The sequence below is a fragment of the Malurus melanocephalus genome, unplaced genomic scaffold (genome assembly GCF_030028575.1).
Source record: "Malurus melanocephalus ecotype Western Australia unplaced genomic scaffold, MMel_1.1 scaffold_3, whole genome shotgun sequence".
Classification (NCBI taxonomy): domain Eukaryota; kingdom Metazoa; phylum Chordata; class Aves; order Passeriformes; family Maluridae; genus Malurus; species Malurus melanocephalus.
The window spans coordinates 4,609,395-4,634,939 of record NW_026623235.1 but is presented as its reverse complement, the minus strand read 5'-3'; the positions used below and the strand labels follow the sequence as shown (position 1 = coordinate 4,634,939).

General features: G+C 45.8%; 1 protein-coding gene across 1 annotated transcript in view; it reads left to right on the top strand.

Moving 5' to 3' along the window:
- The first annotated feature begins 17,266 nt into the window (after positions 1-17,266).
- The window catches only part of SNTB1 (syntrophin beta 1), a 105,624-nt gene continuing 97,345 nt past the window's right edge, over positions 17,267-25,545 (top strand). Inside the window, exon 1 of the mRNA XM_057368063.1 lies at positions 17,267-17,885. Within this exon, the coding sequence (XP_057224046.1) occupies positions 17,363-17,885 (523 nt within the window). The 5' untranslated portion in view covers positions 17,267-17,362. The remainder of the gene's footprint in view (positions 17,886-25,545) is intronic.

Below are 25,545 nucleotides of genomic sequence, written 5' to 3'. Positions count from 1 at the left end.
TGGTACCTCTCTCATCAACCTCATCACTGCCAATCTGGACAACCAGCAGTGCATAACAAACAGATCAGAAAAGTGAAAGTCAAACCCCTTCTCCAAGCTGGATCTTCACTGGGGAGGGTGAAAAGGGAGGAAGGTGTGCTGCTGACTGAATGAGAGAAGGGACATTTCGCCTGTGGAAATTGCTGCTTCTGTGTGGTTATAATCCAGAGCTCATTCGGACAATTTCAAAGGCCACGCTGCAAAATCTCCCTGCAGCAGCAAGGTCTGACTGATGGGATTTTGTGCAGAGTCAAGGGGAAGGGAAACTTTGAACCTTGACATAATGCATTTATTTCTTAACTCAGGCAAAACACCCATCCAATTCCACTCGACCCTCTTTGGCACAGTCCATGTTGTCCTCTCTGAGGGTTTCAGCTGAGTAAAGAACCCCCTGCAAGCTTCAGCTCCCAAACAGGGAGGAATTAATGACAGGCACTTTTCAGTGATTAACTCATACACTTGATACTCATCTCCCATTCCTGTAATTAAAGAGATAAAGGTGATATGGTTAATGAGTGCTTTAGCATGAGCTTAATTGCAAATCCTCTCATCAATGAAGTGATTTATTGAAACACTTGTGGAGCAGTAAATAACTTGCCTTTGCTTTGGAAGTGAAAACACTGAGACATAAAAGACTTTGGAAAATTCATAACCACTGTCAATGTTCCTATGCAGGCACTCCACACCGAGACCTTGTCCAGCTACACTGAGGACTGAATATATTTCAGCAACAATCAGACTTTGCATATTGAAGTGAAGGAGAAAAAAGAAAAGAACTGACACTAAATTACTAGTGTTATGTCATTCCTAACTTTCTACCCGTCAGTACAACAAAAAATGGTTCAAACAAATTCAGAGTAAACCTCTGAAAAATCAGTATAAGCCTTTGGGAGAAAAAATTAATCTTTTTTCCCAGTTTTCACAGAACACATGAGCTTCCTTAGCTGTCATATTATATCTTCAATATCTTCCAGAAGCCTTAAAACGTCATTTGAATGATCTCTGGTCTGATGTACATTTGAAGTGACCAATAAAGCATGTATTTTTCATAAAGAAAACAATCTGGAAATGAAGGAAAAGTATCTCCTGGTGACTGTCTCACAATAAMAAACTAAGCAGGAAAGTTTAGACACATTTCTTTTCTGGAAGCAGGGAGCAGTGTTTATGTTTGTTGCCTACCAAAGGCTCTTTGAATAGATTATCTATGAAAATTTGTTTGAGCACATTCAAGCCTGTGAGCAGCTTGCACACTGAACATTTGTTTCTGGTATTCAAACTCTGTCCTTGGTCACCTGAGATACGTGATATTGATTCCTTTACTGWCTGGAAAACTTAAAATCTGCATACTTTTACTATTTCTACTCAAAAAAGATTTGACTTTTGTCATCAGAGTGAATAATAGCCGAGATTAAACTAGTCCTGACTGTGAGCTCAGGCTGCAGGCTTTCTCACACACCCATCCACAMACAGAAGTCTCTTCAAAGAAATGGCCATGAAAAGTGCATGGTCTGAGTGATAGCAGGCAMCTGCAGCCTCTCAATTAACCCTGGACAAAGACAGGCTTCCAAAAGCTTTCTGAGAAATCACAAAATGCCAGTGATTAAATTTGTTTCCCTGTACAGATGACTCAGAAGGGAAATCAGGATGGCACTTCCAYACCTGCCTTTTACACGCAGGAGTTCACCTCACTGTTGATCCCTCACTGGGATTTCTGAGAAAAAAAATAAGAATATGTTCAGCACAGACACTGGAGCAGTTTAAGACTATTGCAGCATAAACTGCAATACAAAACTGTACAAAACTCCAGCTGAGCCAATATCCTCAAATCCCCTGAAATTGTTATAGGAGATATACATGCCCAATGCCTTTTTTTCTAAAGAAAAGGGAACATGACTGAACTGAACAGTGGATGCTGATCCGAAATGTAAGAAAAAAAAAAAAAAAGGAAAAAAGTTTAAAATAAAAGGGGAAGTTTCACCAAAAGTTTAATCTGTTGCAAGCAGCAGAAGCAGAGCCCATTGCCTTCAGCCTCAGGGGATGTGGTTGGCCTTGAGCAGAGTTAACACTGAACCCAGAGCACCAGCTGCAAAACCACGGCTCAGAGCTGGGGCTGAGGTGGGTTTGGGGCGGCACAGCACTGACTCCAGTCCGGCACCTCCATATCCCTCAGGACATCTGCTTTTGGAAGACCACCAGTAACCTTAGCTGTYCCTTTGTCTTTCCCTTCTCTCCACCTTCTTGTGAAAGTTAGAACCTTTCCTGGTTTAATAATGCAAGAAACAACCCCTTCAAAACATTTCATTAAATGCTTTTAATCACTTGGAGGTTGCAGGATTTTCTGGCCTGTAAAAGTATGAAAAAGAGGAAAAGAAGCATGTGGCTGTCCTTTGACTAACACAGGCAGTAGCCGGGGACAGACATCTCAGCCAAAAGGTCAAGGAGCRATATTCCTTTCACTTCACTAAAAGGCATTTCGCTAACTACGGCACCCACCACTGCAAAATGTCACCAGCCACGCTTCCCAGGGCTGAGCTGACAGGGACAGCACAATCTGTAATAATAACCAGAAAATAATAAACCAGGGGGAAAAAGGTCCTCTAGTTTTTTCTCTGGAGCCCATGGTTCCAACCAGAAGCCGCTTGCTATAGAAAGAGCAGCTGGCAGCTCCTGCTTCTTGATCCAGCCTCCACAGATGCTTCACTGCACAGACCTTAGCAAGCTGCTCAGCCTTTCTGCACCTGTCATTTGTCTTCATCTCCTAAATTTTAATTTTATTTTGTGCCCATGCTTCCCACTGTAAAAGCCCTGCACTAGCCTGCTCATCCTCATCAGAATGCCCCTCCATGGCAGATGAATATGAGTGCTCCTGTTTCAATAAGATGGAGAAATTGAAGCATGGAAATTAAATTACTGCTCCACGGTGTCAGACCTCTCTGAATCAAAGCAATATCTTTTTGGTTTGTAGAGGTGTCCTCTCGCTACAAGATCATTTCTTTCCATCTAGTTCAGAGATAATAATATCTCTGTAACTAATCCCTATGGTTGTTGTGAGAATCCTCTATTCATTGTGTTGAAAATCTAAAGCGGTATAAAATATATTACTGATTAAAGTCACAGTGAAGGTGCAAATGAGAGTTATTCCTCTTAATTTTTTGGTTTTCATGTGCAGCAACATGACAAGCCTCCTGGAGCCTTTCCCTCCATTCTGTTATTGCTGTCACGCTTTCCCAGAGGAGCTACACAGGTGGACACTGCTCAAGGAAAGGACATTAAAAGATAAACTGTTATGCAGAACAGGACTGGACCATCACAACAATACAGATTTTTAAGACGCAGACAGAAAAAAAACATGTGATCAGGTGGAAGGGATGGTGGGTGGGAGGTTTCCATTCATTTGACACAGTTCAAGAACAATGTTCCCATGCTCAAGAAAATCCTTTCTCAGCTTTCYTGTCCTTCCCTGCTGAGTCCCTCAAGGGTTAAACCACCAGTGCAGCTCTGCCAAGGGGACCAAATTCCAGGGAGCTTGTGTAAAACCCTGGGGAACCAAAATATTAGAGGCAATGGTTTCAAAATCCAGGAGGGCTGAGCTGTGCCAAAATGAAGGGATGAGGGAAGATACTGGAGCTCTGGTTGGTGATTTTTAGCTCCCAGACTAGAAATTAGAGTTTCTCCCTATGTCAGCCTGCACCTGGGCCTGCTTACAGCAGCCTGCTGTCCCTGTGGCCAGGGAGGGGACAATTTTAGCACAAAATATGGAGGRAATCAGGCAGCTGGGTGTACAGACAGCCAGCAAGAAAACACACAGGATCCACAGAAGTAATGTGAATTTMTTTTCTAGCCAAGTGGTGTGAAAACTGGGCTTTAAGACAGACAGGTGGTGTTAAACTTGGCTCAGAGTTCAAGACATGTTTGTCATGTTTATGGCTAAAGTTTTTGCTGGCAAGAATTCATACTCCTAAACAGCACATATGTGTGCAGAAAGTCCTTTAATAACACAAGGAATAAGTTATTTCACGGGAGATTGGACATTTTTTTTTTCCTCCTCACTCCCCTCCCTTATTTCCCAAGTATTTCATTTTGGCTGAGTAATTTCTTAGAATAAGAAAGTGTGCAGGGACCTTGTATGCACCGGGGAAGTTTGCCAGTCAGTTGAACCATGCAGACATGCAAATCCTCTTAGTGGAGACACAGTTTATAAAGGCAAAGGAGATGTATATCTAAACAGCCTGCTCAAAATGGCACACTCCTTCTAATGTAGACAAAACTACTGTTTACTTTGTTATTCTGATAAGCACTAGTGATAAAATACGSAAGTATTAAACTTGAAGTTAATAAAGTTTGGCCTCTACTTGCTCTGCCACTTGAGAGAACAAATCTAAGAGATCCCAATTAGGAGAAAAAAAAATCAGGAGCCAAAATGAGTTAGATTCCAAACAGTTCCATCATGGATGAGATACAGCCTTTCATCATTTTTGGAAMGTTCCCTTTTCCAATTAGAGAATACAGCTGCTCGAATAGTGTCATGTCTGTTCAGCAAGAAGCACGCACAATGTGTAAGCACTTGTAGCATCAATAGGGAGCATTGTTCAGGAAATATTTCCATTGAAATCTTGTAAATGTGAATAGAATTAACTTCCAATTCATCTCTTGCTGTCACACTCTGTTTATTTTACTGCTTTGTCTGAACGAACGTGCAGCCTCTCATACGCTCCTAGGTCCCATTTCACCTAACAAACGTCTGATTGTGTTCGCTGCTCTTCCCTTCCTCCCCGCTGGGCTTCCTGCAGAGATCAGGGCATTAATGAAGCCCCTCTCCAAATTGTCCTTTTCCTGCCGAGAATGTCATATAAGGCCTAATTCTTCTTTATGCTATTCTGTTCAAAGCCYTCTATATTACTCTTCTACTCAAGGAACAAAAGACACTTGTTCAGCTGCAGCAGAGGAGAATCAAAAGCTCATATTCTTTCAGGTAATGGCACATCTCTGCTGATTGGTTACTTGGTTCTTGCTATGAAAGACAGTAATGTCAGATCCCAGCAGAAGTTAATCACACCTGACTAACCACCCTCTGTTCTGAATTAGGAGTATCATGAAACAACACAGGTTGATGAAACCAATATTCTTTGATCACTTCATATCTTTTATAGCCTCAACCTTCCAGCTTTCCCCTGGTGTTCTTAGAGATGTAAAACATTTTTATCTATAATGAACAGAGTCTCATTCTCTTATAGACAGTACATATGCGTCTCTCTTTTAATTAATTTTAGCTCTGTAGGACTTACAGTGCAGAACTGCAGATATCACAAAGGAGGTTGAAAGTGAGTGGCAACAAGAGTGTATGCATCTGATGGAGTGCTGGGAAAAATGAAGGGGAAAGTTCTGAATGAGCTACTGTGACTTCTGCCTCTGATGCTGCAGCTTTTTTTATTCCTACTGTTTTTATGGGACCTCTATCAAATCCCATTATAGGGGTGGGAATATTACAATGCACTTCAGTGGGAGGTCGTTTAGATCCACGTCACTAAACAGTGTTGACAGACAGTCAGYGTGGTTGTATCTATCACTTACTCATTTTCCAGTATTTGCTAAAAATAGGGGAGACACAGCTGATGTGCAGTGGAGTGTGCTCTGCTGTCCTGCTGTCTGTGGAGAACAAGCTGACATGGCAGAGAAAGCTCAGGTCTTTCTGGCTCTGTCTTCCCTTCAGCGAACTCAGAGTCACAAAAGCACAGAATTGCAGGAGGGGTTTAGTCCAGCCTTCTTTCACAGCAGGGTTAGGGCCAGGGCAGCCCACCCAGGGCTCTGTCCAGTTGATATCTACAACACCTACAAAGATGGAGAGTCACAATTTCTGGGTCACTGTTTTAATTTTTGACCACCTTTGCTGGGTTTCCACCCTGCCCCTTAGGAATCCTTATATCCATTTCCTACATTTCAAGTTGTGCCCATCACTTCCCTGAGCACCCCAGGAAGACTCTGTGTGTGTCTGCTCTGCACCCTCCTGTCAGGTGGCTGTAAACTGCATTCAGAAGCCCCTGAGCCTTCTCCAGGCTGAACAAGCCCAGATCTCTCAGTCCCTCCTCTCACAATATATGCCTCAGCTCCTGACGGTCTCAGTGAATCTCTGCGTAACTCACTCTGTGGTTTGTTAATGTTTTGCTTGCTCTGGGGAGCCCCAAACTGGTCACACTGCTACAGATGCAGCCTTAAAGATGCTAATTAAAGGGTCTGAAAACCACTTCCCTCCTGCCAGATCCTGTTTTGGTAACACAGCCTGTGTTGACATTGCTACAAGGACACACTCCAGCAGCTCCCAGGTCTTTCCTGCAAAGCAGCTTCCCAGYCAGTCGGACCCCAGCCTGTGCTGGTGCTCTGGGTTATTCTGGTCCAGTTGCAGGAATGTGCATTGGCATTTGCTGAACGACACGAGTACCTGTCAGCTCACCTCTCCAGCCTGTCCAGGTCCCTCCASGTTATTGATTGCTTATYCACAAACTCACTGAGRGTGCACTTTATCCCAATGTGCCACTAATAAAGACATGAAACAACATTGGTTCCAACATCAATCCTTGAGATACACCAATAGTAACTGGCTGACACTTATTCCAGCTCATGGATCACTAACAATCTAATTTTCCACCCCCCTTGTGATCCGCTCATCCAGTCTGTATCTCAGCACCTGGGCAATTTTAGTAATCAGGTGATCATGGATAACACAGGGAAACCTGCTGTATACAAAAATGTATGGGGAAAAAATTATGAGTGTTGTATGCCAGGAAAGCACATAAAGGGAATTGTTTTATTTATGATTTTATACTCCCTTCTGCTACATTCATCTGTTGGACAGTGGTGTTCCCTTCAGAGGCCCTGGGAAGTCAAAGTAGTATTTCAAGAAAATTAGTACAAACCTTGATTTTTCTTTTTCTACTGGGGAAAACCTTCTGAGAATAATTCCAAGGATCAGAAGAGAATCATGAATCCTCCATGTTTCTCAATATGTGAGTTTCAATAAAACATGACACATTTCTTATCCAAACATGTCAATGCACCGAGCCCAGATGCAATGGCAGCTCACCACAATCAAACCTGGATTTCAAACAGAATCTAAGTGGTACAATGACCAGGACAAATGCATTTATTGTCTCCCTGCCTTTCCTAACTAAAACACACTGAGTGGGTTCTCTTAAAAATAATCCCCAAGAAACTCTTGCAGCAAAATGATGGAAACCTAAAAGAGAGTGCAAAGGCAGAGTCTCACTTCCAGAAGTCTTTGGTTCTTGTCCCAGGGCTTCATTTGGGACTTGAATGTAGTTTAAAATGCCAGGATTTCCAGCCCTCCTGCAATGGAGCCAAAAGCCCCATGTGCTTGTGAGCAATGGAATTTAAGTTACATTCAGGTGTGTCCCATAGCCACAGCTGTGGTGCTGYTGGTGTCAGGGCTGCATCTGGGACACACCCTGCACATTCAGGCACTGGTTCCCTGGGTGGCCCCAGAGCTCTCAGCCAGTCTCTGCAGAGGTGACACAAGGGACTGATCTCAGACAAGGTGATTGCCTGAGCTCCCAGACACCCTCACAGTAAAGACTTTGTCTAATTCCTTCAAGGAGGAATTAGATGGGAGTACACATGGGAATTTCAAACAGACTCAGAGATCCTCCCAGGCAGTTGCTGCTATACCCAGATCATTTTATAGACACTGTGGAATGTGTCAATGTGTTCATACATGRCATGGCAAACCTGGCCATGCTGGGGACTGCCCCAAGCAGTACCTGCTGCAGAACTGACAAACTTACACACTGATGAGTTACTTCTAACTACTCAGCAGAAAATGTTCCTGCAGTAGCAGAAGTGGTCGTGCAGAACAGCCTTCTGCACATAGTAAAGATAAATAGGGGGTGTTTTGCTCATGGTTTAAGAAAATCTATAGTAGATCATGTAGGACTGCAACACAGTTGGCCTACAGGTGCTGAGCAGGATGGTGGCTCAGGAAGTGTCACCTGATCCAGCAGATGACACTGTGGCAGGGACCCTGACAGCAGCCACTTCATCTGCCATGTGGATTGTGCACCAAACATCCCATCCAAGGGACGTGATTTCCCACGCGAGCATTACCCTAAGCCAAGACCCCAATAAGTTAGGGATTTTCTTAAGGAAACAAACATTCTCCATGAGACAACAGATGTTTCACATTTGTTGTGCAGATGTTCAAGGCTTGAAGCCTTAGAGCTTTACAGTTGTCCCCATCCAGACCTTCTCGTCCATCRCTGCCCCAGGGATCGTGGGAGCCCTGCAAATGCCAGTGAGGGTGAAGGCTCAGAGCTGCTGGACTGTCTGCAGCAGGGTGTGCAAAATTCTGCAAGTCTGGATCTTTTGGGGCTGGGGTCGTCTGGTTTGTGAGAGAACACYGACAGCTGTTCAGAGCTATAAATGTTCACACTGATTTCACAACTGCTACCACAGCAGTGGGTCCACAGAGCTTCCTGGCAGTGAATGGAGCTGGAATGCAGTATTGTTTGAACAAAATATTAAAAAAAAATTAAAATTCTGCCACCAAATAATGTTGGTATTAAGCTGTACCTGCTACCCTCAGAGAGGGCAGGTGAGAGCTGTGMAAGGCCAGCAGGAGTCAGACATTTGACTGCTGACCAACAAGTGGACCCTCATTCTGCAGCACGTGCTGCATGTCCCCAGTCACAACCCTCTCCAGGCCTTTACACTGCACTTCAGGACTCACCSTGCACTACCTTGGGTTTATGGTACTCATCACCACATGGGCTCTTCCACGAAACTAAGGTTGATTTTCTGTACTGCACCCAGCTCTGATGGTTGCAATTCCCTATATTTATTCCARCAGAGCCTTAAAACAACATTAAAGAGTCTGGATTTAAAAAAAAATAAATTAGTTCCCATAAGCTCAAAACAGCACTATCTTTAGGAATTTTGTATTCTCTGGCCAAGTATATACTACAATTATACAAGCTTATCACTGTTATCATGAATGCATTTTTACTTTTATAGTAAATGTACAGCAATCTTTCTTTTATTGTTATTTTTTAATAATGGATTGCCACCCAGAAAAAATCTGAGTTGCTGTAGGCAACTGGGAAGCAGTCCAGAGTTACCCTCCTGTGTGTTCTTGGTGCTGGATTTCAGAGGCTCGTGCTTATTTGTCTCAGTTCAAATCTAGTGAGAAAATTATTCTGTATTTGCATTAGCATAAAAAAGCATATTTTGCTAAAATCATCCCCTTCTTCTCACTGTGTTTTGTCTAATTATACRTGGCAGAACCAGATTCCCAGAGGAAGTATCCTTGGCTAAATAACTGTGCTGACTATCCCACCGATTGTTAAACACRTTGTGCAATTTCTGTTACTACTTTTAACAACCTATTTTTAATTTATATTATAAAAACATGAAATAAAACTCCAATATTTYAAAATCCATCCATCTTTTGAAAGATGGATTAATTCTGGATTAGATACTAGTTCTGGGTTAAATATACAAAAATAAATCCAGTTAGTGTGTCACATCTATTAGTCACGTATCAAAAATCTCCAGCCACCCAGGGCTCTCCACCCAGGTAGACTCTTTGGGCAGAAGCAGTGGCAGTGGCCACAGTGGCAGGTACAGAGAATGGACAGGATGGGATAGGGCAGGGTAGGGTGGGCAGGGCAGCCTGTTMACTTATCACATAACCAAGAGTGTGCACAGCGTGGAAAAGGTAAAGGGGATGTGATTTGGCAGTACTGGGCAGTGAAGAGGAGATTACATCCAGGGGTTCCTGCATTCTCTGTGACTTTTTCACCTCTTAGTTTCATCCTGAATGTGGAGAAGTGTAATTTTGTAGCTCATATGATAATTTTCATTATATAAAGTTAAAGTACTTTAAAATGAAATTCAGTATTATTGTATCCATTAATAGATGGGAAACTCGCACACCGAACAAGAATTTTTCCATCAACGGTGGCTGGCAGAGCTTGCAGGCCAGAGTGTAACACACAGGAAAATACTGACACCAAGACAATGCGCAACAACCTAAAACTTTGCTTGATGAATCTTTCAGGCATATGGGAAAAGGGCTCAAACATATCTGTCCTAGAATGCATTGTGCAAAGGGTGGGATTAACAAAGGATGCTTAAATGTCACATAGCCAGTGCTACTGAATGTYAAATACCTTCACAGTTCCTTAAAATCAAATTGGAAGCAACTTAGTCTGTGATTGGTAAGTATGGTGAGTTTACCTGCAATAGAAGTGTCTGATTTAACAGAGAACTGTGGTCCATTTCACAGCTGCAGCAGTGAACAGATCTATGGTGTGTAAAGGATGACCTGACCCTGCCCTGCCTTGCTTGAGTCTGCCCCTGCATTTCTTTCAGGTGATTTCTGCCAGTGGAAAGCAAACTTAGACAGATCACACTAAAGTAAGAATACACTTTCAACATTTCCTTCAGACCTGCCTTATAATTTAGTCTGTTATCAATCCCCCAAATGTTATGGTTCCTTCCCATCTTCATTAACTGTAGAGCCTTATTGTCTTATTTCTAGAGCACAAGAGAACCATCCAAGAATAAAAAATACAGCGAGGCTGATTCTCATTTCTCTGAGATCTGTCTTCCCTTGTCCTCCCTAGAGCTACACCTGATTTACAAGGCTGTGAGAAGACAAATAGCACAGGTATCACCTGAAGCAAGAGATGAAACTAAGCCATTGAAGAGCTCAAAAGTGAAACAAACAAATAAAAAAATGGCAATACCATACACACATACAAAATAATACTATTACAGAAGAGCTGGAGGTGAGAATTCCAGTGACAGGTTCGTGCTCTCTTGTCCCTTGGTGGARCAGACTTTCTGTGCAGCACGAGGCATTTCTTGGGAAATCCACTACATCCCCTCTGATGAGGTCCTGCTGTGCCATGGGAGGGAGCAAGACCCCAGYTTCTGGTTTGCAGCTCACATTCACTCCACGGTGCAGAGCTCGAAGGGGCTGCCTGACCTCCCTCCTCTGGTGATGGCAATGAGAAAGCAAAGTGCCTCTGAGGCACAGAGAACCTCTCCTACTTGGAATATCAAGCTGTTACTGCCATGAGCATGAGCACAGGCAGGTAAGGGAGCCTTGCCCAGGTCCTGGAGAGCTCCTGGACAGCTCTTCTTTGGTAACCAGGAGGGCCCTGGCACTTTCCTCTCTTGGGCTTGGGGATGGTCCTGGCAGACAAACTTGTACTGATGTCATGGCATGAACTCAGCACCATCTCTGCAAGACCAATCTTTGAGAACAGCCTGTTTCCAAATTGCAGACTCCTCTCTTCATTTCCCTTCTCTCCAAACAAACCAGATTGATTTACAGCCTTGGGAGTCACATGGAAAGGGGGAAAATGACCTTATTTCACCTGACAGGGTACAGCTGGAGCAAACTAGCTTTTCTAGCTGCACTACTTTGCACAAAGGAAACAAACACTTCTGGTACCTGCACAGCAGCCAGCCTCTCTCCTTCTGTGGGCAGCAGGCTGCAGGCAAAGATGTCCAGTGAATAGTGCAGGAGAGGTAAACACTGCAGGGGATCCCAGGGCACRACATGTCCAAAGACCTTGTGGACAGTGGATTTCACAGGCACCATGGCAGGAGAGGAGAAGCAGTGGGGCACCTCCAAGTGAGGCTTGCAGGAACGTGCAGGATTTGACAGGTTGAGGACCTGGGCATGAAGTCATTGGGCTGTCGGGTCAGGACCCCGTGGTTGTAACCATGACACATCTCAMCCCTACATCATTAAAAAACCCATGGGTTAAGACCAGGAAAGGACAAGATGGCAAAGAATGCTTTTGTTGTTTTGACACCCAACCAGATCAACCAGTTTCTGAGGAAAATGGAAACCACAGCTGAAACACCTTGGATGATATCTGGAGTTCCACTACCTTTTTCATTATTTATTGTATGTTCAAGAATTACTGCAATGCAAACCTCTGATCTTGGCATTTAAAACATCCTGGGCTTAGCTTACAGAGCAGAGGGAGATCGGTATGCAAGAGATAAAAAAACTAATTCAAGCAACTGCAGGATCAAAGTAGCTTGGAAWGAAAAAGTTAAGAAACTAATGCACTGATAGAGACCTGCAAAGCAAGGGAAGGATACAAAACCAGGAAAAACTCTGCTATAGTGTAAACAGTGTAGATATGAAACTTTATTTTYAGAGTCTTTTGAGGTCAGTTGTTTCACAAAATTTCTTGAAGTCATGGCAGAAGTTTCTGAGGCTCTGAGCTTGAGCCTGTCTAGTTTGAAGTCATTTTAATGGTAGGAGGAACTAGACTGAGATCCATGCACTGAACATTTCTGGCACCCATTTCTGCATTAACTTGTGCCAGAGTTGTATTTGCAGAAGGGAGACATTTGCATCATGGTCCATACCTCCATGGCTGTGGGAACATTTGCTCCGTTTGCCTAGTTAACACGTGACGCAGGTAGGTGCACACACATACTTCTTTCATGTACACACAAGTAGGTTCCTGCTTTGAAAAACGGAATGTATAAAGTGTTTGCTGGCAAACAGCTACACATTCATTTTATTTTCAAATGCCATGATGTGTGGAAAAACCTGGATAGCTTTAAACTAGGAAAAGAAAAACAAATGCTTTTGTAATTTGGAAAATAAATATAATGCAGCCTCCAGGTTATGAAGATCTTCAGGCATTCTTGACATCTTTGTAACCCCACCAGCTCCAACAAGCAGTGACTGCTGAATGCTGATTTTAAAGCCAACAGGCTCCCTCAGCACTGTGGAAAGGAGGATCACTCCTGGGGATTAGGTGGGCTGCCTGCCCTCCACCAACAGTGCCTGCTGGAAGGCATGACACAGGCCACGTGTGACATCCCCCACCATGCAACAGGGACATCTGCATCAGGGCTGGAGCTTGCCCTGTACATCCCATCAGGCACAGACACAGCAGGGGCTGCCACGGGGGAACGAGTAATTCAGGCACGCTCCTCAGAGAGGAACTCAAACTTGGCTGCTGCAGTGTTTGGGATCACTGAAGGAGCTGAACTCCCTTCCAGCTTTCTCATTTCTTGTCGTGTTTCCAGCACTGGCCTTCCGACACTGGACTTCCTTCCTACCCAGATCCGTCTGCTGAGCTGGTCGGTGTCAGGGTAACAAGATGGGAACGTCATTATCCAGACCTGATTTTGTCCAACCTCCGTCATCTGAAACATGTTCAAGGATCACAACCCTGTTGTTTCCAATTTAAACGAATTTTGGCTGAGCTGGCTTTGTGCTGTTGTAACACTGATAATGCAAAAAGGAAGAAAAATAAGACACTAGAAGGGTTTTAGCATGTCCCAAAAGTCCTTCAAAAATTACATCTCTGCTACAGAAAAGCATGGACAATCATAAGGAAGCCCCAGCTGTAGGAAGGCTCTTACCTTACCTGTGTCTTTACCTTCTCTGCTTGTGAAGGGAATAGGAGCTATGCTCCCTGCACCACTGTGTGAGTGGTGAGCTTGCATRTGTGGCTTTCCAATGATTTTGCTATCAGGAGGACAGTTTATTTACATAAGATGTGAACACTGACCTCTTTGCCTGAAAACAGGTGGAAAACCCCCCAATAACAGGAAGTGCCCTCATTCCATCTCCAGTAGCCTCTTTAGTGAAGCTGAGCCTCAAGGACATTCTCAGTGCCATACCCAAAACCCTTTCTGCACAGTTGTTCTTGTATTTTTGTTCTTGAACATATGCACAGACCCCAAATCCTTTGATCTTGCTTGGACACCCCGGCAACTCCTCAGACATCACTGCTGCRCTTTATGACCTGCACATGCTTTGGTGCTCCTTGTCCTGGGAAACAGCTTCTGTGTTTTTCAATGCCCTGACTTCTTCCAGTTCACTGAACTGCTTCTTCCATTTAGGCCCTCGACTTTAGCTGAGCCCATAAGCCCCTGCAGGTCAACAGCAGCTATCAGCATTATCATGCCTAAAAATTTGTTTATGCAGCAGGACTGAAAGGGACACTAATCTAGTTCAAGCATTTAAGAACTACTAAAATAAAAACATCAAAAGAATATTATTTGACTTGTTTGAAAGACTCCATTTTTCACGGCAAACCCTTTAGGAAGACAACTGATGGAGAGAGAGTTTTGCCTGGCTTTGTCTGYRGTGAAAGCTTTTGTAGAGATTAGAGATGAAGCATGAAAATATTGAGTGCGTTGCCCATCCCACTGCACATCTGACTTCCCTGCAAAGAGTCACACTGAAAATTGCAATTGCAGTGTGGATATTTACAGAAAATGTCAGAAATATCACTGTCAGGAAAAGTTTGTAGCTGAAGTAGAAGTTTGCTTTCYGCTATGCYCTGGAAACCATTAGGGACCAGCAGYRGACTTTGGAGTAACAATTCTTTTCTGTGGCAAACCTGATCATCCAATAGCTGAACATCCAGTTGAACACCTGCTTTTATCTTCTGTTTCTGCTCCTGGCACATAAACCTGAGTTTCAGAAACTGACCCTGCAGCTGTGATTGGCAGACCTGAGGCAGAACTGAAGACAGAAATATTGRCAGAGGTACCCACAGAGAAATCTCAAGACACTTTTCCTTTCTCATCCTCAGTTCAGCAGCCACAAGTGGCTCTTGGGGTACACAAAGACTGAGGGTACATGAACACAATTACAAACCTGCACTCCCAGGATAGGGAGCACAGAAATCAGGTATCAATTGCAGTGTCTCCRGGAGGAAAGACAATCTGGGACACTGTTTGCCTCGGGCCTGTGGCATAGCATCTCTTATGCTATCTTYACTTTTATTTTCAAGACTAAAACTTCACCTCTGTTTTCTTTAGAGATCCAAGGTGGGCAGAAAGRGGGAGAAGGAAGCAGYGAAGGCTGCTATGAAGTCTTTTTTGTACCACRGATCCGTATCTCAGATGTCGGCCCTGGGAAACTTTATTATTTACCTCTGTTGGAATGGGAAAGGAAAATAGTTGGAGCAAGCACAGCTCTCGGATACATGCAGTGCAATTGTCTGTACAAGTCAGTTCCACGGGAATCCCACTGGAGCACCAGACACGCTCAGCAAACACGGCCCAAACACAGAGTGTGCCGAGGAAGTGTGAGGAATTAAACATTTATTTTCCCTTCTCTATTACCTTTGCACAACAGAACAGAAACCACCTGAATATCTCTTCCTTGTAAATTTTCTGAAATTACTTGAAAAACATACATTTCCATCAGCAGTAGCACTGATCCTTTATTAATTCATGAAGGAGAAACATGAAACAATTGTTGGTAAGAGCTGACTCCTTGGGAAACATGYCTGGATTTATAACTTGCCCTGGTCACTTGGGCTTGAAGCTCCACAGGAATGTGAGTGCTGTGACAACTGGCACTGTTAACACCTGATTTTTGCAAGCCTGTCTTTTCCCTCCCATCCTTCTCTCACCTACCTGAAGCTGCTCCTCGAATTGAATGGGCACATTCATTAACTATGCTGTGCACTTGGGAATAGGATCTACAAAAACTCACCAACCCAAACATCCAGGATATTGTACATGAGCTACCTAAATCAGCAAGGGAGGAATCAGCTGGAGAAAAGGGTGTGTTACAGCCTCCTCCTGTCTAGGGATTAGGTGCCTTGTTCAGGTTTAGCGGGACATGCTTCTTTTCACTCTGGATTCACAGCCCTGAAAACTTAATTATAGCTTTTCACCTTGCATTGATTAACATGAGAAATGGAGAGACCTCTCTTCCGTCTGCTTTTTCTCCACCCACCCRTTATCCTTGAATAACCCACTGCCTGTGGATTCCCACTATCTGTGGGTGCAGGGCTGCATTCCTACCAGGGAGGTGATTCCCGAGCACAGCCTGGGTGAGGCTGCACACAAAACAGGGTTGAGGCTTCCTTTCATCCCTTTTGGAGGGAAGGTGAAATGTAGCTGAGCATAGCTTAGTGTAAGCAGCATGGTCTGAGAGACCCTACTAAACCAAGAYAAGTTGGTCTGAGGATGATGCCATGTGTAGGGATGAGGAGGTGAGTCCCAAGCTGCCCAGTCCACATTAACCTGGGGCATGTGTGTGAACRGCATCACTTTAAAAAGGAGCAAGATGTGGCACTCAGGGACCCGCATTACTCACAATGGCCAAAATGATTTGGACTACGACTAACCTCACTGCCCATCACAACCTAACCTCCACAAAGTGTTGCTCTTACGTACACCAAACAGTCCAGAACTGCTGAGTTTTGATTCCAGCTGGAGTTTTCATTTCTGCTCCAGGAAGGAGGCAGAGYTGCTCTGCAAGGAGCAGAAACAAAGGCAGTTCTGGAGGTGTTTCGTGTCTGCAGCTGCTGTGCAGCGGCACCTCCARGCCTGCTGGGGACATGTCCAAAAAGACAGTGCGAAAGCATTGCCCTCTCTGATGCCTGAGTTGGAGCCTCGAGGTGTCAGGCACCTATTGCTTGCTAGGAGAGAACGAAGCATGGGAAAAACTGCAAAATGGGAAATGTAGCCCTCACAAGCCTTTAAAATTTATAATCAAAGGGCATAGAAAACAATTAAAAAACGTGCAAAAGTATCCGTCGCAAGAAGAACTCCATCCCACAAACCCGTGAAGTAACTCGTATTCTACTTCCATACAGCTGAAATTTAACTACCTCGCGGCAACCCGTTAGTCTTAATTCGCTTTTTAGAAAAAATTCCGGGTAAATACAGAGTTGGATCTTCCTTATTTCTTCCCTGCCGTGTGTTTCTTTCAGCTCCCCGCTACAGCCCACTGCAGACGGCAGCTGCCGGGGGTGGCACCGCCAGATGCCACCACAGCCCGGCTCCGAAGGGAGCCGCGGCTCGGAGAAGGGTGTCCCGGGGCTCGGAGAAGGGTGTCCCGGGGCTCGGCGGGGTGGCCCGGGGCTCGGCGGAGGGCGTCCCGGGGCTCGGAGAAGGGTGTCCCGGGGCTGGGCGGAGGATGGCCCGGGGCTGGGCGGAGGGTGTCCCGGGGCTCGGCGGAGGGTGGCCCGTGGCTCGGAGAAGGGTGTCCCGGGGCTCGGAGAAGGGCGTCCCGGGGCTCGGAGAAGGGTGCCCCGGGGCTGGGCGGAGGGTGGCCCGGGGCTCGGCGGAGGGTGGCCCGTGGCGTGTCCCCGCGGGAGGGGCGGGACCCCCCTGTCCCACTCCCCCGCGGGCGGTGCCGCCAGGTGTGCCCGCCCCAGCGCRGCCCCGGGGGGGTGGCCGCGGCCGCTCGCCCCACCCCGGCGCGCCCGGAGCTGCCGCCCCCCGGCTGAAGTCCGGTGCCGCCGCGCGGTGCCGTGCCGGGGGTGCCGTCACTCGGCGCTTCCAGCATGCTCCTAAGATGGCGGTAGCGGCGGCGGGCGGCGGCGGGGGCGGCCGGGCGCAGCGCAGCGGCTGGCTGGAAGTTTTGGTGCGGGAGCGCTGGCACAAAGTGCTGGCCAACTTGGGCGGCGAGGCGCTGGTGCTGAGCGGCGAGGAGCGCCCCGACGGCGCGGCCCACAACGGGCTGGGCGGCGATGGGACGGCGTGCCGCGGGGCCGAGGGCGGCGGGGGGCCGGCGGCGGTGCGCACCGCCTTCACCGACCCTCCCGAGCAGGTGCCCGAGGCCATCTCCAACAAGAAGCGCTGCGTGAAGGTGCTGAAGCAGGAGCTGGGCGGACTGGGCATCAGCATCAAGGGGGGCAAGGAGAACAAGATGCCCATCCTCATCAGCAAGATCTTCAAGGGGCTGGCGGCCGACCAGACCCAGGCGCTCTACGTGGGCGATGCCATCCTGGCCGTGAACGGCACGGACCTGCGGGATGCCACTCACGACGAGGCGGTGCAGGCGCTCAAGCGGGCCGGCAAGGAGGTGCTGCTGGAAGGTAGGGGAGCGGGGCGGCCCGGCTTTGCCGCCCCGGGGCGAGGGGCTGTGCGGCGGGACTGCCCCRGAGGAGCCGAGCCGGGGGTGACCCYGCGCATCTCGGGCGTCTTTCCAGCGGGGAGAATTCACACCCCGTACTCCGCCGGGACCCCCGACGGCATGAATTACGGACACAGCCCCTCGGGAAGGGGCAAGCGGGATGCCGGGGAGCCGGGTTTGAACTTTCTGCCCTGGCATCCGCCGGCGCAGCCCCGCAGCCCCGTCCGTGGCGGTCGGTGGAGCCTCCGCAGTCCCGTGTGGGCGCGGYGGCGGGGCTGCTCCTGGCTGAGGCTCCCGGTGGGAGCCTGACCGATCCTCCTCCAGGGTGAGGCATCTTCTGGATCTGCCGTCGGGCCGTTTTCACACCTTTTCAGCCCARCAAGGGTGGGGAGAATTGGGTACTGTGAGAGGAGGGGTTAAAGAAGTAAAAGATCCCCCCCCGCCCCTCCTCTCCTGACATTAAGGGAATGGCTTGGGTGACTTTGCCCCAGTCATCTCGAAACGCCTGACAACACCCTGTCTCCAGTTCCTCCTTCCACCACCCAACTCCCGACCAGGGATGGGTCAAAGCGGTTTAAAATTAAGCTGGCGGTGCCTCGCAGACCCATCCCTGCAAAGCAGCGCCTTTTCCTTTCTCAAGGGTGACTGAAGCAGTTTTGTGAAAAGTAGCCTCAGAAATTGAGCCCAGAGAAAGGAGCAGGCGCTGGTGTGCGTGGAGGAGACGTGGAGGGAGGGTGTCCCCCCAGAACCGGGCGGATTTTGTGGGGAGCAAGTAGAAGCAGAGCCGGATTCCCCCAGACCAAGAGTTCATGAGGAGAGGGGCGTGCACGGTTGTTTAATCCCTGTCTTCTCACAAGGACTAATTTACTTGCTCCACCTGAGAGAATGAGCAGCTTCAGAAATGCCCTTGGCGTGTGTTTGATAAAGTGATTACATATTTGCCCAGGAGTTCATTTAACCGGAGGTCAGTGGCATTTGAGGCATGCTGCAGCGCTGCCTTCTGCTGTACCATCGCTCTCCTTCGAGCCACGGGCACTCCCACCTCGCTGTACCTGTAGCCCTTTCGATACCATGCGTTYTTTCTCGTGTGCCTGTTTGGTGGTTATTTTGAGGAGCAAAGGAGGTGCTGCTGCCTGCTCGGAGGCGCAGCTGAGGATCATGCAACGGGCATAAAGTTACAGAAAAAGTTTGAAAGGGACAGAAAGTGGGAAAATGTATTCCGCAGTAATGCATGCTGAGAAACTCCTGTTGTCCACGTGACAGTGAAAACTGGAGGAGTTAGTGCCCCASGAGGATTTAAGAAGCTGAGGACAGTTGTGTCTCCTCTCCTGTGCCCCTCAGTTCCTGCAGGACCAAAGTGCATTTTGTCTTTCTTCCCTGCAGCTGAATTGATTACACATATACCTCTGAAGTATTAATAYGAACTTCTCTGGGTGCTCTGAAGTGAGGCTGTTGCATTTAAATTTTATCGCTGATTTGTTTGTGCAGTTTCAGGGCTTCCTGGGGTACAGGSCAGGTAATGGCTGAGCTTTGCTGTGACCTAATGAGTAATGTATATAGTGCCTGCAGCAACAGCACCTGAGCACGGTGCTGCTGCACGAGTCTTGAAAACCCCTCGGTTTTCTCCCTGGCTAGGAGTGAAGATGAAGATGAAGCCGTTTCAGCGGGGATTCTAAGCACCCTCCTTCACTCGTGGCATCGCGGCTATCTTGCATTTCATTCCTCCGTGCTGACGTGCCTCAGTAGTTGTTTCTGCGATTGAATTTGGAATTTGTAGAATGAGAATATATTTCAGTAGTCATCCCTACGTAGAGTTACAATATTCTGATCCTGCACTCAGTATTTTGTCCKGTCTTTCTCTTGCTATTTCAGCAGAGCAGTTGGCTCTGGCATTGCCTGGGAGGGCTGCTCCTTTCAGCGGGACCCACTCTACGTGAATGGCTTGTGTAAACAGGCAACTTAAAACAATTCTCTGCGATTCTATTGCCCACTTTGAAGCTCATTCTTCAGCGGCAGAGTCTGAAATGGTGTTTTTATTACTAAAGGAAGGAAAATCCAGAAGTTCTTTTTACCCTTTCAAGTACAGAAGGGCTACACTTAATTTGCCTTTCCTTCCAGACAGTAGGAATTTGCCATTTCCTGAGTTCTTAGAGAGTTATATATGGCAAAAAGCAGTCTGCAATTGGGCAGGGCAAGACCCTTGTGCAGCTGCTCCCTAGACTCTTTCTCCAATTCACAGAGCAAAGCCAGCCTGTGTTTCCAGGGTCAAAGTGTAAGATTTACATTTTTAGGGAGATTCTGAGATTTGTTTGTGACTTCCAGCCCAGGAAAGCCATATTTGCAAAGGCGTGTCAAGGTGTGAAGCCCAAGAGGCACATTTCAGCGTGCAGCAGGGCTCTGAGTATTGCCCAACACATTGTGCATTCCTGGAAAGGGTCTTACGGTTGAGYATTTCCTAGAGGTTACAGCAGGCAAGCTGTGGCTCAATACACCCAATGTCAGAGTGCCAGAGCCTGCCTGTTATATAGTGTCCTGCCTAAAACTGCTTGCTCAGTGAAATGAGGCATTTACCAGCTCAGCACTAAACTCTCCTGCATTCCTGCGCGGGGAGGAAGGGAGCGGAAAATCCCTCCCAGGCCTCTGCACCCTGCGTGGGAGGCAGGGCTGGCACCCGGGTGGGTGGGTGGCAGGAGGAGGAAGGTCTGAGAAGGCATCAGGCAGTGCTTCGTTTTTACAGTTGCCCCTTTTGCTGCGCTGATCACATCTCTGAGCTGGTGGAAAGAGAGATTTGCTGAAGGGTCAGGGGTGGCGGAGCTGCAGTAGCTGTGCTGGAGTGGGGGAGCACAGCTGTAAAGCCTGGCAGGAGAGGTCCTACTRTAACAAATTTAATAGCCACACTAAGTTGTTCTGTCTTCTCATTTTCCATTTCTGAAGGACACCAGTCTTCACTTGCATAATCCACCTGCTAAGCTAAAGCTCCTTTTAGGTGTGGTCTGTGGAGTTGGCCAGGGTGCCTTAAATCCATTAGAATTTGATAAATGAAAGGGAATTAAGGCAACAGGTGATACTGCCATAAGAGGARCTGTAAGGCAGAAGGTTCAAGAGGAGAGGGAGGTGATGGTGAGGAAACACTTGAACCCTCAAAATCTTAGAAATCTTATTCTCATTTGCAGGGACGAACCATTTTGCCTGCAGGGTTTCATTTCCTGTGAGCTTCCCATCACATCTTGGGTGTGGGTGCAGGGAGAAAAGCAGGCAGTGGGAGCAGGGATGGGGATAGCCCTGATGTTTCACTTGTCAGCCCTGGGTGGCTTCTCAGGTGTTCAGTACAACAGGATGGAGCTTCTCACCAGCATTCAGGAGCAGAGAAAATTTCCCTACATGAGAGACAAGGCAACCTCCTTATACAATGCATATTTGCAGGTGTGGAAGGAAGCTAAAATTATCCTGACAGCTATTGTTTGTACATATAATTTCCCTGTGGTTGTGTTAAATTTGGGCTTCTTAAATAAGCACTTTGGAAAATCAAGCAGCCCCTCTCATGCTGTGTGAAGCACATTACGTTCAAGTGACTCTCAAGACACAAAAGGTGTTTGTTTTTATCAAAGCATCCTGGATAAGAGCAGTCCCTTGGTGTGCTCTCTAACCAAGCTGGTTGTGCTTCACTTGTGTTCTCTACGAGTTCAGTGAAAAAAAATGAAAAATTGAAGTAACCTTGTCTAATGTCAAACAGGACCCACCTGCAAGATGCTGTATTGGGACGTGAAGAAAAAAACCACAAAACCTACATTAGTGATTTTTGCTCTCTGTCTGCAGGGTATTTTTCTCTTGTTTAACATGTGTGGGTGAGCTGGTAATGATGGTGGTGGAAGGTACATAGTGGGAAAAGGAGCATCCTCTTCGTGTTGTTACAGTTTTATTGGTTTTGAATGATTCCCTGTTAACACAATTGCAAGGTCTGTGGAGAAGKGGCTTTAGCCTCCCTGGGTTTGCATACATTTCCCACAGAGAGGCAGCCCCCTGCATAGTGAATTTTAGCGTATGGATGGTAGACTATAGTAATCTTGCATGGATCACTTGAGAGTGATACACAGCTTTAAAGCAAGGTGAGAATAAGCATGATGCAGTCTGTACTGTAGTAACATGTATTTTTTTCCAAACAATATTTCTGTAAGTATTGTAAGGATTCTTCCCTTCCTACCCTTTTTAAATTTTCTCTGAAGCAAAGCAAWCCTGTGTAAATTACATGTTGAAATAGTGTAAAATAGGTATGGGCTGTTTGTTGTCTGTAGTTTTTGATCTTATCTATGTTTTCCTGTTTCTTCCAGTAAAGTAGTGACAACAGGAYATTTCTGAGGGATAACAAAATACAGTATTTATCAAAAAAAGTGTGTCTCCTGCAAGTATAGAGGAAAAATGAGGCTCAGGGCACTTAATAAGTGTGTATGTGACATAACTATTTATGACAGTCAGGTCAGGGCTGTAAATCTCAGTGATTGCAAATTCTATGCATAGTTGTTCTTTATACTTCCAGTATATGTATGGACAAAACACTTTATCTTTTTGGAGGGGGAGTGAGGAGGGGAGGTTGGGGTTTTTTTTGTGCCAGCAAATACGCAGTTAGGGAAATGCTTTGTATTTAAAAGCTGTACCATATTTCATGACTCATGTAGCTGCCCTTGGCACACATTAGTTTGAAAGTGAAATTAAAAGGGAAAAGAGCAGGTAATCTTATTCTAAGAGTTCTAGATCTAAGCAATTCCTGAGAATCTCAGTTTTGATTGTTTCAGCTGCCTGCAGCTGATGGAGAGGTTGAGTGGCAACACTTGATGTGTCTTTCATTGATTAGATTAGATTACGGCTAATTTAGCAGTCCAGACAGCCTGTATCACCTTTCACAGATAAAAATCAGTACATCCTCTTTGCAGTAATTCTTGTGTKAGTCCTCTTTCTCACTTACTCTAAAGAAAATAAGGCAGTTGTGGGCAACACTTTCCTGGATTTATCAGGACCAAATGCAGGGTGCTCTGTCAACCCACCCACCCTGAAAATCATATACTAAGCCTTATRGAAGCAACTTACTGCCATCTCCTTAAGGCTGCTTAGAAAATGTCTAGAGGCCTGGGATTCAATTGCTCGTAAGTGTTAAGTATTATCATTAGAAAAGAAAAAAAGCATATTTTAAAATCCCAGCAGTATTTCCTTTGTGAAAATTAAATTGAAATCTTGGTGTAACTCTTTGAAGAATCTTTAAACCACGAGAGTAAGATTGAAAGCTGAAGGCTTCTGCTATGGTTAATAAAACAATGTGTGTCTTAATTTTGCCAGGCAGGTGCCTTTTAACTGAAGGCCAATTTCACCCTCTAAGAAAGTAATTTTCCCACCAGTGATGTGAAAGGAGCATTGCCCTCTTCCCACCCCTGCTGCCCACKGGGTTTGGGTCAGAAATGCTCAGTGCACATCTGTCCTGAGGTAATATGGAATGTCCATGATTCAAACCTATTTGGATTTGGGGCAGCCCAACTCCGATGCTGATCCAAATAGGCTGATGGCTTCAGATGTAAACTGGGAATAATTTTAAGATTTTTTTTTTATTCTCTTAATCTCACTGTTTTTGTAATAGATGGTGTTGAACTTGATCTGCTAGTTGTATATCTGTAAATTTGTCTGTAAGTATAGCATGTTTGTGCTCATTCAGAGTTCTTAAGTGTTGGACAGTTTCCCCTATCTATTTGTAACCTGTAACAGTAGTCACTCTGCTTCCAGGCTTTAAGAGCACATTATTTCCATTCAATTTTTCTAATTTAGATTTCTGATCATAGGATTATTTTGTCCTTTATTCTGCAAGATTATGTTGCCATGGCTACTTGTTAGACTTGGTACAGCTACTTCAGTAGAAGGGAAATAGGAGGAAACAGTGGTTCAAGAGAGCAAGAGCATAAACGAACAAATTGTGATGGGAACAAAGCTGTCCCAGTACAGCATGGAAGACTCTGGCTTTCCAAGTCTGAAACAATTCCTCAAGCATCTCAGAAAAAYAGTTAGYGAAGAAGGGRTGGTAGCAGTATTTCTAGAACATAYRAGAAGTCTTTTTGCCATTTATCATATAGAGTTTGTGAGTAGCCCATAGAACACAGCTTTGTTTGCCTTGGCATGGTGGGTGGAGGTGAACAGGTTCTTCTTTTAGCCCCTCCCAGTCCCATGTTGGTGTCACTACAGCAGCTGTAGCTGGTGTGAAGTGGGYTTCACTTGGCTCAACTATGTCACCTCTCCAAACCTCGAACTGTYGAGCAGAGAAAGACACTTTAGTCAGCATAAGGTGTGTCTGTGCTAAGGGTCTTTGCCAGGATATCTGTTCTGTGAGCAATCAGGGAGAACACTATACTGTTATAGCAGATTGGGAAAGATTTAGGACTCGGAAGAGGAGGAATAAATGGTATTGTTTTGGTAGAGGCACGAAGTTTGTTATGGAAATGTGAAGGGACATCAGGGGAGTGGCAGCATTTGGTACGTGCTTTGAGGAACAAGCAAAGAGGCAGTTTGAAGATGTTCAAGGTGAGATGTGGCTGATTGGGGAGAAGCTAGAGAAGTCTTGTGAGAAGCTACCAAGTATGTAGAAAGTGTGGAGTGCTACTTGTCATTCTTGCTASGTGTTGGAAGGTGTGTTGTGAGCCTCCTTCATGCTCTCAAATAGATRTGTCAGCTGCTATTTTGCAGGACCAGGAAAGCTGCTCTAGGAGACCACATCTTTGTGCTTTAAAAGATGGTTAATGGCTCRGCCTTCTTTACCTTGCACTTCTAGGAGAGAGGTTTAATTGAAATTATGACATTCAGCATCTTGCAACATCTCAAGAGTCCAGCAACTCTGAGTAATGAACTAGGACACGAAAGTTTGCTTGCGGGGGAGGTTGGGGAAAAACAGAATTGGTTTGTTCATCATCCAATTAGCAATCAAAACACACTTTTTTTCCAGAATGTAAGTTAGAAAACTTGTTAAAAAAAGGTTTAATCAGCTGTGACTAGTTCATCACTAGCATTGCTTCAATGCTAGATATTTCCTTGATGTTAGGTTAAGTTTGTTCCTTCATATAACTTCAATTAAGGGACATAATTTCCACAKAACTGTTTGGCAGATAGAGATTTCCCACTGCTGCTACTGTACACTTCTGTTACAGTCTGGCTTTAATTTTGTCTGTCTAGAACTTGAACTACTGAACTGGTTACGGCTTCATTGCACATATGCTRAGGGCACAACAAAGTAGGTCACTGCCAAAGCAGCACATCTGTATTGTACTGTTGGGTAAAATGGAGTTTTTAATTGTAAGGAAATGAGCCGGAAAAGTAGATGTGGAAAAACTGTCTCTGATTAGAAATGATTAACATACAGCACACTCCTTCTAAAAATGATACGCAGGTTTTTGCTGAACTGTTGGAAACTGTGCTTGTTGGCACAGCTCTAGAAGTCATCAAAACTAAAGCTGTGAGTTTATTCCTCACCACTCTGGGGTATTTCCTTCAAAAGGTGACATCTATTTGAGCAGCGAGGTAGCTTCAAGGCAGCACACAGGTAACGTGTGTGTGCACGTGTTGGGTGTGTGTGCATCTGTATGAACAGCTATTAA